At 43.3% G+C, this 16806-nt stretch overlaps 1 protein-coding gene across 1 annotated transcript in view; it reads left to right on the forward strand.

Annotated features, from left to right (window-relative positions):
- The window catches only part of LOC114764463 (unconventional myosin-X-like), a 48490-nt gene that overhangs the window by 19779 nt on the left and 11905 nt on the right, over positions 1-16806 (forward strand). The window contains exons 3-23 of the mRNA XM_028954134.1: positions 6059-6217; positions 6435-6622; positions 7242-7376; positions 7522-7646; positions 7721-7734; positions 8784-8868; positions 8959-9065; positions 9148-9277; positions 9396-9514; positions 9608-9754; positions 11496-11596; positions 12229-12295; positions 12373-12465; positions 13136-13204; positions 13329-13411; positions 13507-13615; positions 13767-13847; positions 13974-14098; positions 14192-14309; positions 15928-16034; positions 16117-16363. Of these exons, the coding sequence (XP_028809967.1) occupies positions 6059-6217; positions 6435-6622; positions 7242-7376; positions 7522-7646; positions 7721-7734; positions 8784-8868; positions 8959-9065; positions 9148-9277; positions 9396-9514; positions 9608-9754; positions 11496-11596; positions 12229-12295; positions 12373-12465; positions 13136-13204; positions 13329-13411; positions 13507-13615; positions 13767-13847; positions 13974-14098; positions 14192-14309; positions 15928-16034; positions 16117-16363 (2409 nt within the window). The remainder of the gene's footprint in view (positions 1-6058; positions 6218-6434; positions 6623-7241; positions 7377-7521; positions 7647-7720; positions 7735-8783; positions 8869-8958; positions 9066-9147; positions 9278-9395; positions 9515-9607; positions 9755-11495; positions 11597-12228; positions 12296-12372; positions 12466-13135; positions 13205-13328; positions 13412-13506; positions 13616-13766; positions 13848-13973; positions 14099-14191; positions 14310-15927; positions 16035-16116; positions 16364-16806) is intronic.

The raw sequence follows: 16806 nt of genomic DNA on the forward strand, positions 1-16806 counted from the left end.
TGGTTAATAGTGACTGTGGTTATAGCGAATGCAAAATCTACAAATTTCTTACATTTTTTAGCAGTGTTTGTGAATGCAAAATGACTGTAAATGGGAGTGACTGGGAGACCGCCCCTCAGCTCAGCTGTCAGGTCAGGAGGTCATGAGACATTTCACACATCACTGCTGCTCTCCTAACAGCCTTCAGATTCATTTCACCCCGAGATTCTTAAAAGATTTAATGTCGGACATCACACAGGACAAGAGAAAAAAGAGAGGAGGGACTGGTCTCTCCGATTCGATAACGATTATCAATGCCTCGATATCCATGCACCACGATTTATGTTAATACATACATACATGGTCAGATGATGTTTTCAAATAGAAGAGTTCAGGTTCTTTTCCAAGATGGTGGCCTGTAACCACTAGTCACATTCCAAAATGTCGAATTTCACTGCAGTGCCAGAATATAAAGAAATCCAACGCTGGTGTTATTCTGACATCTTAGTTCAAAACAGAATTCTTACAGAATTCAAAATTTGGGAGAAAATCTAAAGCGCTTTCAGACCGAACGCAGCAGTGCCGTGGGGCTCAGCACTCCCTGCAAGATGATAATATCATGTTGTAGATCTCTGGAAACCACGGGAAAGATAAGTTTTCCCTCCATTCCCGCTTCCTGTGTGTGTTTCAAACTGGCAGATAGAAAACTCGCCCACTTGGATTCTATAGGTCGCGCAAAAATGTGTCACGGCCGCCCGCCGGGTGTGGAACTCCCACCTGGAGCGGCGCTGTAGATCAGGCCGCCACAGTCACTACCGGAACTACTTTTTAACGAGATGGTTTATACCACCGCCAGAAAATCACCAAGCAACGTCATTATGATATAATCGATTATATTCTGCACTGCACAGATGCAATATCATATCGTAATATAGTCTGCATCGTGATGCATTGATTATAACAGTGGTGAGGTGATGATAATTTAAGTGATGGTCAATTGTCAGCTTTCTTGGTGGTCAGGTCATGTGATGTATGTTGCTGAACTGTATTTAAATATAACACCACATTTTGAAGTTTAGTTTATTTGTGTGTGCTGCGCTCGTAGACTTTAGAAAACGGCGCCCATTTGTTTGATTTCTTCTCAAGAAGCTGCGCATGCGTCAAAAGGTCCTTGCACCCTGACTGAGTCCAAAACTGTCATACTCGTTTTTTCAAATTCGTCATTTGGTGGCTCTCCATTGTCAAAAACACCCCTCAAAATATTTGCTACGGATACGAAAAATGCAGAAAATCAAACTATCCGAATACATTTTTATGACGGACGGAAGTTGCAGAGACTGCAAACGTATACAACGTGAGGTCGTATTTATACGACATATGTATAAAACGAAGAATATAGGCTACAGCTAGTTTCTGTGACATACACGCATGCACGCAGCCACGCACACACATCACATGTCTGAGCACCTGTCAACAATGAGAAAACAATTCGCACCGTACTTTAAAGAGGATTATCGCTCTTTTGCGTGGGTTCAAGATCTGTTTGTGTGCACAGCAAACGAGCTATCAATTGATATGCAGGAACAGCTTATTGAGCTGAAGAGTGACAGAAGACTGAAGGAACTCTTTAGCTCCGGCCCTCTTTCATCATTCTGGGCAGCATCGATGCAGGAATATCCTGAACTCTGTGACGTCGCTTTTAAGATTCTCCTTCCTTTCGCATCCACATATTTGTGTGAGGCAGGATTCTCAAAAATGATGCACTCAAAACTAAATACCTCAATTGTGCACAAATCTAAGCAAGGTGGTGTTTTGAACTGCAACTACAATGAACCATTTTTTGGGGGGTGAGAACCCCTGGATTATACAAATAATTTCACATAGAACTTAAATGCAGAGAACACATTGTTGTGTCAATGTGTGCTGTGCTGTTTCACAATGACAAAATCATCATCTGTTTCACAATGACAAAAGTAATTGATAACAGGGGCAGTAGTGGCCTAGCGGTTAAGGAAGTGGCCCCGTAATCAGAAGGTTGCTGGTTGGATTCCTGATCCACACTGCTCCCCGGGCAACCTGTTATGGCTGCCCACTGCTCACAAAAGGTGATGGTTAAAAGCAGAGGACACATTTTGCTGTGTGCATCGTGTGCAGTCTGCAGTGTTTCACAATGACAATCACTTCACAATAAAATAAAATAAAATAAATAGGTTCTGGTCATGTATCAATCCCACCTAAAATGGAGAAAATTTGACTCAACCTTTCTGCTGTGTATCTGTGTGAGCCACACTAAGCATGAGAAGAGCAGAGAATTGTCTCAGGAAATTGTGGAAAAGCAACTACCTCAAGATGCAACATAATCAATAAGTTTACGAGACATGGCTAACCTCCCTGCACGTGGACTGAGGATAATGATGAAAGACTCCAAGTGTTGAATGAACCAGCCCCAATCAAATTCTAAACAAATTCAGCTCAAGCCATCCATCAATATCTGAAAAGAAGGAAATCTATGGCAGGAAACCCAGGAGGAAGCCAACTCTTTCAAAGAAAAATAAAAAAGACAGACTGGAGTTTGCTAAAAATGTACTTGAGGAAGCCAAAATCCCTCTGGGAGAACATCTTGTGGGCAGATGAGACCATTCTACTGGAACGAGGACTACAAAGAAAAGGACTACAGTGTCTACAGTCAAACATGGTGGAGGTTTAATGATGAATGTTTTGGCAATGTTTTGCTGCCTCTGGCACTGGGTCCTTCATGCAAGGCATCATGAAATCTGTCAGGATTTGGGGGTGCAATGCAGTTCAATTTTCAAAGCTGAAGAGAAAATCGGAGACCCCTTGAGTAGGTTGCAGGTATCACAAGCTTGCTGATGGTTAAAGGAAATAGGCGTTGCCTGACTTAATAATTTGATGTGTTCCTGATGCCCTGATTGTGTGCACTTGTTGTAAAGTGTAGAAATGTATCCTCATTGTGTCTAGCCCTTGTGAAAAAAAGTCTTTTGTGTTGTTCTAATGCACATAAAGGAAATAAACATGTGCATACCAACATTTTTGTAAATGCAACTCTCTCTGAGGCCCCGTCCACACAAGAATGGTTTTCCCCAAAACTGTTAAATTTCTGTCTGATCTGGCCTAGCGTCCACATGGAGAAGGCATTTTAAGGCTCCCTCTGAATCACTCAGTAAACTGATCCAGGTGAGTGGGTCACTTGAGTCAGTAACGTTTCCGGCCAGAGGAACTGCCGAATGCACTGGTGCAAATAAACTGTAAACATGAACGTTAACCGCAGTACGTTCGCGTGAAACCACTTTTGTGCTGCACAAGCCATAGAAAAAATGAGTTTCAGAGCAAAGCAAATTGCATTTATAATGAAACGACAAGGTTGCAGAACCACAACGTGTTCTGGAAATAAGATGTGAGACCGGGGCGTTACATCTCCACTTACAGGTGTGGATGGGGAGTTCGGGCCATTCCATGCATCTTTTTATGGACGGTGTTACGTCCCTGGGTGCTCTGTGCCAGAAAGTAGTTATATTTTGTGTGTTGTGTGTGGAGGAATGTCTGATTGCTGGATCTGCCCACGGCCTGGTGGCTAATCTGCTACTGCCAGCACAAGAAGAGGCCTGAAACAGGAAGTCGAGTGTGTTTGTTCTTGTATCTAGTGTTGTATTTGTATGTGCGTGGAACCTCCTCTGTTCGTGTGTATGTAGTTTTATATAGTTGTGTATGTTTGGTTGAGGGGTTTATGGTGGTGTACATAGCACTACTTGGTTTTGGTGCACTTTTGTGCACTTTGATTTGGTTTTGTTCACATTCATTCGCCCCAAAAACCCGTTTTACAGAAAATTGTTCTTTTGTAGAAAGAGAAAATGTATGTTTTCTATAAGCATTCCAGTGTTGACTGTAGTAGTAGCTTTTTTCCATTGCTCCGTAGTCCAGTGCTGACATCACACATCAAAGGCTATCTGCTATTCGCCCCCACAGCAGCACCTTAAAATCTCCCTGGAAAATCTCTCTGTCCGTCACTTTACGCAACCTTGGGGAGTTTGGACAATTCTCTCCTACTCTTCTCACATTTCTAAAGTCTCTCGCTCATGTTGTTTCCTCCTCTACAACATTAGGAGGATTTTTTTCAACAGCTATTCAGATACTTGTTCAATCTCTGGTCATCTCCAAACAGCTGCATCTCTAAAGCTCCTCATACGCAAGATAAAAACCTTCCTGTTTAGAAAATACTTCAACGAAACAGAGCTCTTACCTAGACTTTCTATAAAAAAAACGATCTACAAATGGGGAATTTCAATGATTTAAACCACTTATATAAGAGACTTTGGATAAGAGCTTTTGCCAAGTGATGTCTTTTGCACGTGACCCAATCACCAGTTTACCAGCGATCCTTCAGGAACATCCCTCAAGAGCTGCACTTATACAGTTATGTCTGTCTTACCACCACAATTCACTCCTAGTCAGTCACTCAGATTCTTACAGTCGCCCATTTTTTGCTGCTCCCAATTTTTCAACATTATTAGTAAGTGTTATATATCTGCTTAATATCTGTCATTGATGTTCAGTTCACCTTTCTGTGGCGCTGTAACGGCCATGGTGTCGTCACTGCTGAGCAGGGCTCCATAGACAGAGAAGAGACGCCACTGGAGGAGGCGGTGAACCTTACCCTCAGACCATGGATGTGACAGGTGCCAGTGTGGAATCATAGGATCCCTGTGTCTTCCGAGCTGTGTCCTTAACTTCCCGTTTGGTCCTCAGTTATTTAAATAAATAATCTGCTCCAGATTATTGGTTGCTGTATTTAGAACCCTGTGATTTGTCCAGAACGCCCCCTGCAGTACAGTAAAATACCCACAGCAGAGAGTAGAGATGAGTTGCCATGGAAACCACATATCTCAAACATGACTGTCGCCTGAAATGACACCGTGCCTGGCTCGCCTGTGACTGTGTGAAAGAGAGACTGCGGTTGTGTGACTGATATAAATCTGTGTGTTTGAGAAATGAGAGTGTGTGTGTGTGTGTGTGTGTGTGTGTGTGTGCGTGTGTGTGCAGATCATGTCTTACTGGTGACTTATGATTAATGGACTGAAATGGCCTTGAATGTTACACACACATGTACATGCACTCAGTGCGATTGTGAGACATGATCGTTTCCTCTGGTCCCCTCTTCCCTGACTCGTTGCCCTGGTAACAGAAGACACGTGAGGATGAAGAGCTGTTGGAAGAGCAGTCTCTTCAGATCTACATTGCCCTGGTTTTACTGCAGTCTAATCATCTGACTGACATACATATGAAGGTGTTCAAGCAAAATCTCATTTCACTAAAAAGGTCTTGTATTACACTGATGTGCTCAATTATCTAGTAAATAGAAGAAACTAACTACTGAATCCACTCACATTCCCTACTGGATCCGGTATCTTTATTTTTATTTAAGTGAAGTAATTGTCATTGCATAGCACACACAGTGAAATGTGTCCTCTGCATTTAACCCATCACCCTTGGTGAGCAGTGGGCAGCCATGACAGGCCCCCAGGGAGCAGTGTGTGGGGACGGTGCTTTGCTCAGTGGCACCTTGGTGGATCGGGATCTCTGAATGTGTCATATATTTATTACAGAATGATATTTGCAGAATGATGGATTGTTCATATAAGCAGGTCACCTGAAACTATTCACTCTTAAACATAATAAAATCTCTGTTCTTCATGAAAATAGCTGTAACTTGATCTGTGACTTGAACCTGTGAAAATAATTCAAAATAATTGCATCATAACATTTTTGAAATGATGAATGCTCAGGAAGAACAAACACATGATTTATCATTTAATTTGGTGAGATGAGGAACAAATCAAAATATCTAGACAGTTAAAAGATGACAAACAAGATTCCACAAGATTTGGGTTCATATGAGTATGACGAGGATAACTTCTGAGTAAAAACAGAAGAAATCTATGAACATGTCATAAATTAACTCACACATTAATCTTATTATCGAGTCTCCTCTGTCTCGTAAGAGTTTGATGTTTCTGTGGCTAGTCTAGAAAAACTGGAACTGAACTCACACCATCTCCCTCAGGTGTTGTACCTGCAGCAGGCGGAGGTGGACAGGAACAGGGTCTACCCCATGGACCAGAGCAGCATCAGTGGGGTGGAGGACATGTCCACCCTTGCAGAGCTGCACGAGGCTGCCATCATGCACAACCTGCACCTTCGCTACCAGAAGGACCTGATTTACGTAAGATTCCCCCTCATTCCTCTGCCCCTTCCTGTCTCTTCCCAGTCCATCTTGTCCTGCTAGTCTTTCATTTGAATTCTATTTATCAATAAGCATCAGCATATTTTCAGATAGAAGTCATATATGATTCAACAGAGAAATCTTTTGGCATTTATGAGTTTTGTAAATTATTCAAAATTTGAATTTGCTTTATACTCTTTCTCTCCTCTCATCGTAGACTAATATTGGCTCGATTCTGGCTGCGGTGAACCCCTATAAGATGATTCCGGGCCTGTATGACATGTCCGCGGTGGAGCTGTACAGTCAGCACCATCTGGGGGAGCTGCCACCGCACATCTTCGCCGTGGCCAATGAGTGCTACCGCTGTCTGTGGAAACGGCATGACAGCCAGTGTGTTCTCATAAGGTCAGACGTCCTAGTGGAACTTCCATGACATAACATTCAATGATGCGTAATGCGGAGCAGAAGGTGCTTTCTGAAAAAATCAATCATTCTAGAAGCACAAACATATTATTATACACTTCTGAACAAAATCTGACAAGGTGGTGGGCAGTAACCAGGTTGTAAATAGAGGTTCCAAATGCAAGAAGGGGAACCATGATGTTGCCATGGAGCTCAGATGAGTATGGGCTAAAAGAGTGACGTGTAACCCAGTCTACTTAACCAACTGCACAGTCTGCAGCGCCACTGTTCCTCACCCCAGACCAGGATGGAGCCTCCTCCTCTGTGCTACATGGCATCTCCTTCAGGACCGCACAGGTTAAACTTTGTTTTGCACCGGTATAGACAGCCTGTTAGAACCCCCTTGAAATTTGGGGGTTTACCACTTTTTTTTATAAATGTAAAATGATTTATAATTTTGAGTGAAGTGAAGGTGAAGTGGTTGTCATTGTAAAACACTGCAGCACAGCACGCGGTGATACGGTGAAATGTAGGTGTGACCTCCATTTATGAGGCCAGGTTCGATGTGTCAGATCTGGTTGCTGAATATTAAGACATACCTGTTGTGTGCTTGTGTGTCTAGTGGAGAGAGTGGCGCGGGTAAAACCGAGAGTACGAAGCTGCTGCTGCAGTTTCTCTCAGTAATGAGTCAGAATGCAGCTGGAACTCCACCCACCGAGCGGAGCACCAGAGTGGAGCAGGCCATCGTCCAGAGCAGGTACAGACATCTCACACATCTTATACATACACTCCCAACAACAAAATATATAACCAAATATTTATACATCTGCGTGGTACATGTCAGACCCATATAACATAAACTCTCATATACCAGTACATTTTTAACAACCTGTTCTCTCCAGCCCCATCATGGAAGCATTCGGGAACGCCAAGACGGTTTATAACAACAACTCCAGCCGCTTTGGGAAATTCATCCTGCTGCACTTCTCTCAGAGCGGAAACATTCATGGGGGCTGCATTGTGGACTGTATCCTTCCAACTTACACTCCTGCACAAAGCACCTCTGAGTTTCGTACTGATGATCTTTAACTTCTCTCCCAGATCTACTGGAGAAGGTAAACGGGAAATGAGGGCCGACCAGGAATCATACATTTTCGACTCTTTTTCACTTTGACTGGGCTGTATGAAAGCAGTCTTCTACTGTAACTGTAATCAGTATTCCACCTTTCCCCATGTTATCAGCACTAATCAGTATAATATTTTATCATATTTTTATCAAAAAGATTTTATATGGGAGGGAAGTTTGTAAGAAAGAGCACAAGGTCCCAGGTTCAAACCCCACTTACTACCATTGTGTGTCCCTTAGCAGGAAACTTAACCCTGAGTGTCTCCAGGGGGACTGTCCTTGTCACTACAGGTTGTAAGGTGCTCTGGACAAGGGCATCTGGTAAATCGTTAATTTTGGTCACCTTGTCGTTAATTTCTAAGATATTTCAAAACCTGTCTATTCCGCTTGTGCCACATATATTTAATAAATACATTTTTAATATATAATAAAGAGAGATTATGAGTGTCTTGAAAAAAAAATACATCAGTGTTGTATGGGCTCATGTTATGTAGAAACTTTATGGATTAATTGCTTGTCTGTATTAATATAATGGAATACATTATTGCCAAATGGAAAGAAGTGAAATGTCTTCTAGTAGAATTGGCCTGGAATTGGAAGTGAATGAGTCAAGTCCTCAAAAGTGAGATTGTCATGCTGGGGAGACAGAGGACCCAAGCACAACTGTTTAAACACAAATCAGGTTTCACGTTTAAAAGAGCAGGTTAACTGTATAATCAGGTGAGTTAGGACTCACATCAGGCCAGACCTGTGATGGCTGAATATTGGGAGGCGTGACAAAGTAATGTTAAATTGCTCACATTATTATTTAAGGTAATAAATCTTAATTTGATGTTTATTGAAAGCACAATGTCCATGTCCACATTAATGTTGCAGCACCTACTGGGTGCTGCATGCTCTCTTTTAATGGGTCCTGATCACTCCTGCTTAATTACTATCAGCTTGTGTGATCAGGACCCATGAATCAGGCGCACCAGCTCCCGCTGTGTGAGCCCATAAATGCACTTTGAAAATTTACACACTTTGTATTGTCATCAGAATCGTGTGGTGCGCCAGAACCCAGGAGAGAGAAATTACCACATCTTCTATGCACTGCTGGCTGGAGCTGAGAAATCCCACCAAGGTTAACACAGCACACACACACACACAATGTGTCATTTAACATTTACCATGTTCAGAGGAACTTACATGGCTGTACGTGTGTTTCCTGCAGAGCAGTACTGCCTGTCGGACCCACCTGAGATGTTTCACTACCTGAGTCAGTCTGGTTGTGTGAAGGACCGGAGCCTGGATGATAAACAGCTGTTTGATAGTGTCATGGTACGACAGACGGGCACTATACAAACACACGCAGACAGACACACACATCAACAATATATCTACGTGCATGTCTGATGTGCAGGAGGCGTTGAAGGTGATGGAGTTCACTGAGGAGGAGATCAGAGACATGTTCAAGCTACTGTCTGGGGTCCTGCAGCTGGGAAATGTTGAGTTCATGACAGCAGGAGGAGCACAAATCACCACCAAGCAAGGTATGTGTGTGTCTGTATAGATATGTGTGTCTAGATTTGTGCATTTGTGAGTGTGTGTGTTTGTATATGTGTCAATGTATGTGTGTGTGTTTGTGTTGACCTTTTCTTCCTCTCCCAGTTGTCAGTAATGTGAGTGACCTACTGGGCCTGGACTCTTTCCAGTTGTCTGAAGTTCTGACCCAGAGATCCATGATCCTAAGAGGAGAAGAGATCTGCTCACCACTGACAGTTGAACAGGTACATACACACACACACACACACACACACACACTCACACACAGAGTCATATATACACACACATAGATCATTGTTCTCCTGCCCATTCTGCAGGCGATTGACTCCCGAGACTCAGTTGCCATGGCGCTGTACTCTCAGTGTTTCTCCTGGATCATCATGCGCATCAATCAAAAGATCCGGGGGAGGGACAACTTCAAATCTATTGGAATCCTGGACATCTTTGGCTTTGAGAACTTTGAGGTGAGGCCATCACATTTGAAAAGTTTGGGCAGGGTGAGCAGTAGTCTGCTGACCCACTGAAATTGAAATTTCTATACAGTTGAGACAGGAATTATTAGCCCCCCAGGAACATTGTGGAACATTTTCCTAATCTTCTTCTCGGTCTTCTGGTTCATAGGCGAGTGTCTTAACCACTAGGGTACTACCACCCAGGAAACTAGCTGTGAGATTTTGGGGCGCGTGTGGTTGACGTTGGTACGGGTGCAATGTTATATACATCTGAATATACATGACTGATGATTTTGTGCGATTGGCGTGCCACCCGAAACGGTCCATGAAAGGGGGGAGAAAGTCCATAAGGACAAGCGGCGACTGTTCTGCACTGACGGCTTCAGGCCTTGGCCAAAGCACGGCCCATCCGTGCACCGCATCCTGTCTGCCTTCCACAGCGCCCGCCGCTCCGGTCAGTCTCCGGCACGCCCCTCTGGGAAGTCGGCTCCCTGGATCTCAGCGGGGCGGGGTGTTCTGTTCGGGTCATTCTGTCAAGATGGCTGGACATGGTGAGGAAGGACGACGCATACCCACAACGTCAGGAGACAGGGGTATAATGCATAGTAGATAAGACCAGGGAACATCACCAGACAATGACCTGACGGAGAACAGACACGAACAGTGCAGCTTTATACTATTATACACATGTTATAACAATCAGGAAACATAACACAGGACTAACATGAAACTCCGGACCCGGAGTATCCCCTGCCGGACTGGATCATGACCAACCGGATCAACCAAGCTTAAACATCTGTTGCTGTTTACTTTACTTTAAATAAAGTTCTTATAAGATGTGCTGTCTGTGATTGGCTAGATAGATAAAATAGATTTTTAGCATGAGAAATTGGAGGCATGGCATGAGAGCAAATGAAGACGGTCACATGCTTGTGTCTCATGCTCATTGCGTGAGAGTTGGCAGTCCTGCTCCAGAGAGGAAAATAATCAGATGTCAAACAAGGAGACCCAGACATCTGCCAAGAGGTAAAGAGATTTGAGTTTTGGTCTGAGAATATGCAAAAATCTCCTCGTAGTAGACTTAGGTCGTCACTGGGTCTTCCAACAAGACAATGACCCAAAGCCTACATAAAAATTTCTTCAACATGTCCTCAAGGATACCAAAGTCACGATCCTGGAGTGACCTGCACAGAGCCCAGACCTCCATCCTACTGAGAATCTGTGGCAGGTGCTCAAAGTGAAATACCATGCTCGGAAACCATGCAATTTGGACCAGCTAGAAGAATTTGCAATGGATGCATGGGGCACAATCCTTCAGGATAGCTGTGCCATCCTAGTAAAGCACCAGATTAGTGTCAGTTGTGGTTCAGACAGGTTATACTACTGACTATTAATATCCAGGGGGGTTAATAATTTTAAATTTCAAATTTTTGTCCTAATTAGTGGACATTGTTATTTATACAGTATTTTAATCCAAAAATAACAAACACTTGTTGTTAATGGTCATGGTGAAATCAGGAGTGTTGTCTAACAACCATGAGCACAAAGACACACACAGACACAGTTCTAACATCACCTGTCTTGTGGTTTTTGCCGTAAAGAGTGTGGCTCTAATCATTTTTTTTATCCTTATCTGTACACATCGATCCTATTCATTCAAGTTTATGACCATTTTAAAATTCCAAACTGTCAACAATATTGCATTTTGCTGTGTGTGTGTGTGTGTGTGTGTGTGTGTGTGTGTGTGGGACAGGTCAACCGCTTTGAACAGTTCAACATTAACTATGCCAATGAAAAGCTTCAGGAGTACTTCAACAAACACATCTTCTCCCTGGAACAGCTTGAATACAACAGGTATTGTGCTTATATGTTGGTGCATGGATGCATGTGGAAAGGCAAATAACTTTTAATAGTTTACCAGATGTCCTTATTCAGAGCGAGTTACACTCAGTAGTTACATGGACAGTCCCCCCCTGGAGAAACTCAGGGTTAAATGTCTTGCTTAGGGACACAATGGTTGTAAGTGGGGGTTGAACCCTTAGTGGTGATCTAGCAGGTAAGGAAGTGGACTCTTTGGTAGCGTCCCCACACACTGCTCCCCGGACACCTTTCATGGCTGCCTGCTGCTCACTAAGGTGATGGTTAAAAGCAGAAGACACATTTCGTTGTGTGTCATCATATGCTGCACTGTTTCACAATGACAATCTTTCATTTAAAACCTGTAACTTCTAGTTCTTACCCATTAGGCTACTAGCACCTTATATAGGCTGCCATGAGCATATTTTCCTATACATATGCAATTTACGGTTAATAAAACTAAGATTTAAGGTTTTTTAAAGAATTTGTACAGGAAAAACACTCAGAGAACTGGTTTATGTGTCAAATAGTATATTTCACACACTGCTACATCCCACAGCCCGGGGTGTGAGCAACTGTAATGTGTCTCATTGTCTTTCTCTCTGTCTCTCTGTCTCTCTCTCTTGTAGGGAAGGTATCCAGTGGGAGGCCATAGACTGGATGGATAATGCTGAGTGTTTAGATCTGATTGAGAAGGTGCTGTCCCATTCTGACCACCAATTTGACCTGTAATATCAAAATATCTTATACAAGATCTTTGGATTTGAATTCAGAAACTAGGAATGCTGGCGCTGATCAATGAGGAGAGCCGTTTTCCCAAAGGCACCGACTTCACCCTCCTGGAGAAACTACACAGCCGGCACTCAGTGAGTTTCATTTACACACACACACACACACACACACACACACACACACACACAGTTCCCTTTAAAAATTAGACTTTTCCACATTTAATGTGACCTACAATCTGTACAATAACTGAACTAGGGGACAAACTATTACAAGACACCTCATCAAAACCACACGGTGAGATCTCTAGCAGACCTCCCGAACACAGACTGAGGTCTCCTTTTAAATTGTGTGCCCGCCAATCATACAGCAGCGGGCGGGACTGGTAGAGAGGAAGCCCCGCCCACTACAGCAAACACACACACACCAAAAATTAAGAGCGACATACACAAAGGTGGAAACATATGGTCAGAGGACACCGCAATGTAACAAGGGTGTGAGGGTTCAGAGATGGTCTTTTCTGTCTGTTCCCTATGTGTGGAAGTAGGGCAGCCATGATTCTTTCTGTTTGCAGTTCTAACACTGCATCACTTCCGATCTTGTGTGGTGGCTGCTCCAGATGGACTGCAGTAGTCAGCAGTAGTACATCCACCAGCCGCTCATCCTTGTGAATGAGCCAAAACACATTTTACACATGCTTAAATTAACATTACACATGTGTTAAATTAATACACACACACACATGCTTTGGATGTAGATGCAGTCTGAACAATGATAATATGTAATGGATGTTGTTTCTCTCGGCAGACAAATCCTTACTATGTCAAGCCCAGACTTGCTGAGTATCAGTTTGGCATCAAACACTATGCAGGAGAGGTAAAAGCCTTGTGTGTGTGTGTGCGTGTGTGTGTGTGTGTGTTAAGAATGAATGGAAGGCCATCTGGCTAGATTGTTTTTTATAGCTGACATCTGAAGTGTTTCTGTCTCTGTCTTCTGTCAGGTGTTGTATGATGTGAGGGGAATTTTGGAGAAGAACAGAGACACATTCAGAGATGATATCCTCAATATGCTCAAAGACAGCAGGTAAAAAAACACACACACACACACACACACACAATTAATGAAAACAACATGTCTGTGTGTGCATTAATATCTGTACATGTATGTGTGTTTCCCAGGCTGGATTTTATCTACGATCTGTTTGAACAAGTGAGCAGCAGGAACAGTGAAGAGACCCTAAAGATGGGTACTGCCCGCAAAAAACCCACAGTCAGCTCACAATTCAGGGTGAGAAACACACACACACAACCTTCTGAATTAATATACACAGCGTGCACACACAAAAAACATAACCGTTCCTGTTAACATAGGTGTTCCTGATATTGAGTTGTTTGGCATGCTGTGTAAAATGGTCCTGATTAATTCTCCTGTCTTACAGGACTCATTACATTCCCTAATGGCAACCCTGAGTGTGTCCAACCCTTTCTTCGTGCGGTGTATAAAACCAAACATGGAAAAGGTGGGTGTGTGGGTGTTGAAGTAGAAATCTGAACTTTTTGGAAGAGAGTTGAGTTGCATTTGCAGTTCAGCACATGGACCAGTAGAGGCATGATGTACATTCAGGTGCTGAATCTGTCCTCCCCAGAACCACACCGTGTTTGACCCAGACGTTGTTCTGAACCAGCTGTGCTATTCAGGCATGTTGGAGACTGTGAAGATTCGCCGTGCAGGATTCCCCGTTAGGCGGACCTTCAAGGATTTCTTCATAAGGTGGACAGCCATACACACGCACACAGTTTGGTATTTTTTGTAGATATGATGAGTGTGTGAATGGATGCCTGTGTGTATGTGCATTTTTTGCAGGTATAAGATCATTTTGAAGGATAAGGTAGCTGCTACTGGAGATGACAGGAAGAAGAGTTCAGACCTGCTTATGTTGTATGACAGAATTAAGAGAGAGTGGCAACTAGGAAAAACCAAGGTCAGAGAATTCACACACTCAGGCACTCACACAACACATACACTTAACTAACTGGCCATAACCTAATGAATTTTGCCTCTAGAATAGTCATGATACATTGAGGCATGGACTCTAGTAGACCTCTGAAGGGACGCTTTTTTTGCTTCTTCCCATAGTGCATCTGGCAGTCTTGTGAGCAATTCACACACTGTTCACATCCACATGTTGTAAAAAATTTTGACTCTGGAGAGTTTTACTTTTAGACTTGACTGCACCTTTTTTTGAACAGTGGATTATGGTATTTTAATTTCACGTTTAGAGCGGTAGGTGGGCATCAGGGGTAGAGATCAAGTACAGATCAAGTCTTATTTGAAGGATCAAACTTTCTGTGTCCATCTGGGTAACCATGTGTCTTCCTCTGCTCCCCCTCCCTGTGGAGACAGTGGTGGCCTAGTGTGTAAGGATGTGTCCCCATAATCAGAAGGTTGGTGTTTCAATGCCGAACCACCAAGGTGCCACTGAGCACAGCACACGCTGCTCCCCGGGCTACCTGTCATGTTGCCCACTGCTCACCAAGGGTGATGGGTTAAATGCAGAGGACACATTTCATTGTGTGCAGTGTGTGTTGTGCTGTGACAATCACTTCACTTTCACTTTTTCTGAATGGTGTCCCCCAGGGCTCAGTTTTACGTTCTTTTCTTTTTCTTAAATACCTACTCCTACTTGGGTCTATACTTCAGAAGCATGGTATAGATTTCCACCTCTATGCAGATGACTGCCAGATCAATTTCCCTCTATATCACCTTTACTAAAATATCTTGAAGACTTAAGGGGCCTGGCTGTTCTATATCTTTTTTAAATGTAATGATGATAAACAGAGGTAATGGTGTTTTGGTGTTACACTGAGACCTCCAACCTAGAGTTAGGCTCTTTGGCTCAATATATTAGGCCTACAGTCTCTAATTTGGGGATGAAAGTGGATGCTGAGACAAATTAAGACTGTGATCAAATCTAGCTTCTTCCAGTTCAGAGAGTTGAGTAAAATCAAGCCAATTCTTTCTAAGCAGCATTTTGAGTTCATTACCACCTGGATTGATTAGTGCAATGCGCTTTATATGGGGGTTGGTGTGTCCTGTATCACCCAGCTTTAAACGGTGCAAAAGCGACTTTTTACTGGCACATGAAAACATGACCACATCTTACCGGTTTTATCCACGCGTCATACTTTTTACTGTTAGGATTCACTTTACAATTGTTTTATTTGCTTTTAAGGCTCTGAATGGTTTTGCCCCTCGAGGGTCAACTGGTCATTTTCTGGGGGTGTGTGCACGTGCACCTGCAAGAAAGTGTCCTGCATTTGGGGTTGAGAACATTGGCAACCCTAGTCCTAGGACTGAATGTTAAAGTGCTTTATAAAAATAAATGGTAAAATGTGATTCATCAAATTAAGAAAACTATCCATAAGATGGACCAGACCGGTCCGGAGCTATACTACACAGACACAACTAGCAAGGTCTTACTATCAGTAGTTTTTCTTTGAACCACTTTCGGTCCTGAACACTACAGTTTGATAACAACCTACAAGAACTGCAGTGTTGGTGGCCCTTATTTCACCGGTGTCTGGATCTGTATGTTTCAGGTGTTTATGAAGGAATCTCTGGAACAGAGGTTGGAGAAGGACAGGGATGAGGTGCGGCGCAAAGCTGGGCTGATCATTCGGGCGTACCTGCTCAGATACAGTGCCAGGTACTGATGTCTGCTTGTAAATGTTGAAAATGTATACAGGAATTTTATGTTCTTGTGTTGTTGTTGTTTATGTGGTTTACAGAAAGGCGTATAAGAAAGCCAGAGCTGGAATCATCACCATCCAGAAGAATTACCGTGCCTATTTCTGGAGATGCTCATTTCTACAGAAACGCTCAGCCACACTGGTGCTCCAAAAGCACTGGCGTGGACAGCGGGCCAGGATCAAGTACGGCAATCTCCAGAAAGAGAAGGACAAAAGGAAGCAGCAGCCAGGGGGCCCTAGTACACAGGGAGGAGAGGAAAAGGCAGCTGGAGGTTCTGCATCTCAGGTAAAGTCAACTTTGAGAGCAGTGGTGAACCGCCGGTGATGTTCATATTTATTCATTAGAATCCAGCTGATCCTAAGCAACGTCATGCAGCAGCTATCAGCTGTTCAGACTGCCAAGGTAGAATTGACTTTGCTATGATGTTGCACATCACTGTGGGGAATACCTGGGTTCTTTTGCATATTTATGAGGTAAGGAAACGAGGTGCCACACACTGCTCCCTTGGTGCATTTCATGGCCGCTCACTGAGGGTGATTGGTTAAAAGCAGAGGACACATTTCATTGTGCCACAGTGTGCTGTGCTGTGTTTCATCCTGTCACAGCGGCAGCAGGAGAAATAGGATGCAGTCAAACAAAAAAAACTTACTTAAAACAATACATGTCAGACAGGGTACAGACATAAAATGACCTGATGCCCACGAGATACGAAGCATTTCTAATCCTTC

Source organism: Denticeps clupeoides, chromosome 15 (genome assembly GCF_900700375.1).
Source record: "Denticeps clupeoides chromosome 15, fDenClu1.1, whole genome shotgun sequence".
Lineage (NCBI taxonomy): Eukaryota > Metazoa > Chordata > Actinopteri > Clupeiformes > Denticipitidae > Denticeps > Denticeps clupeoides.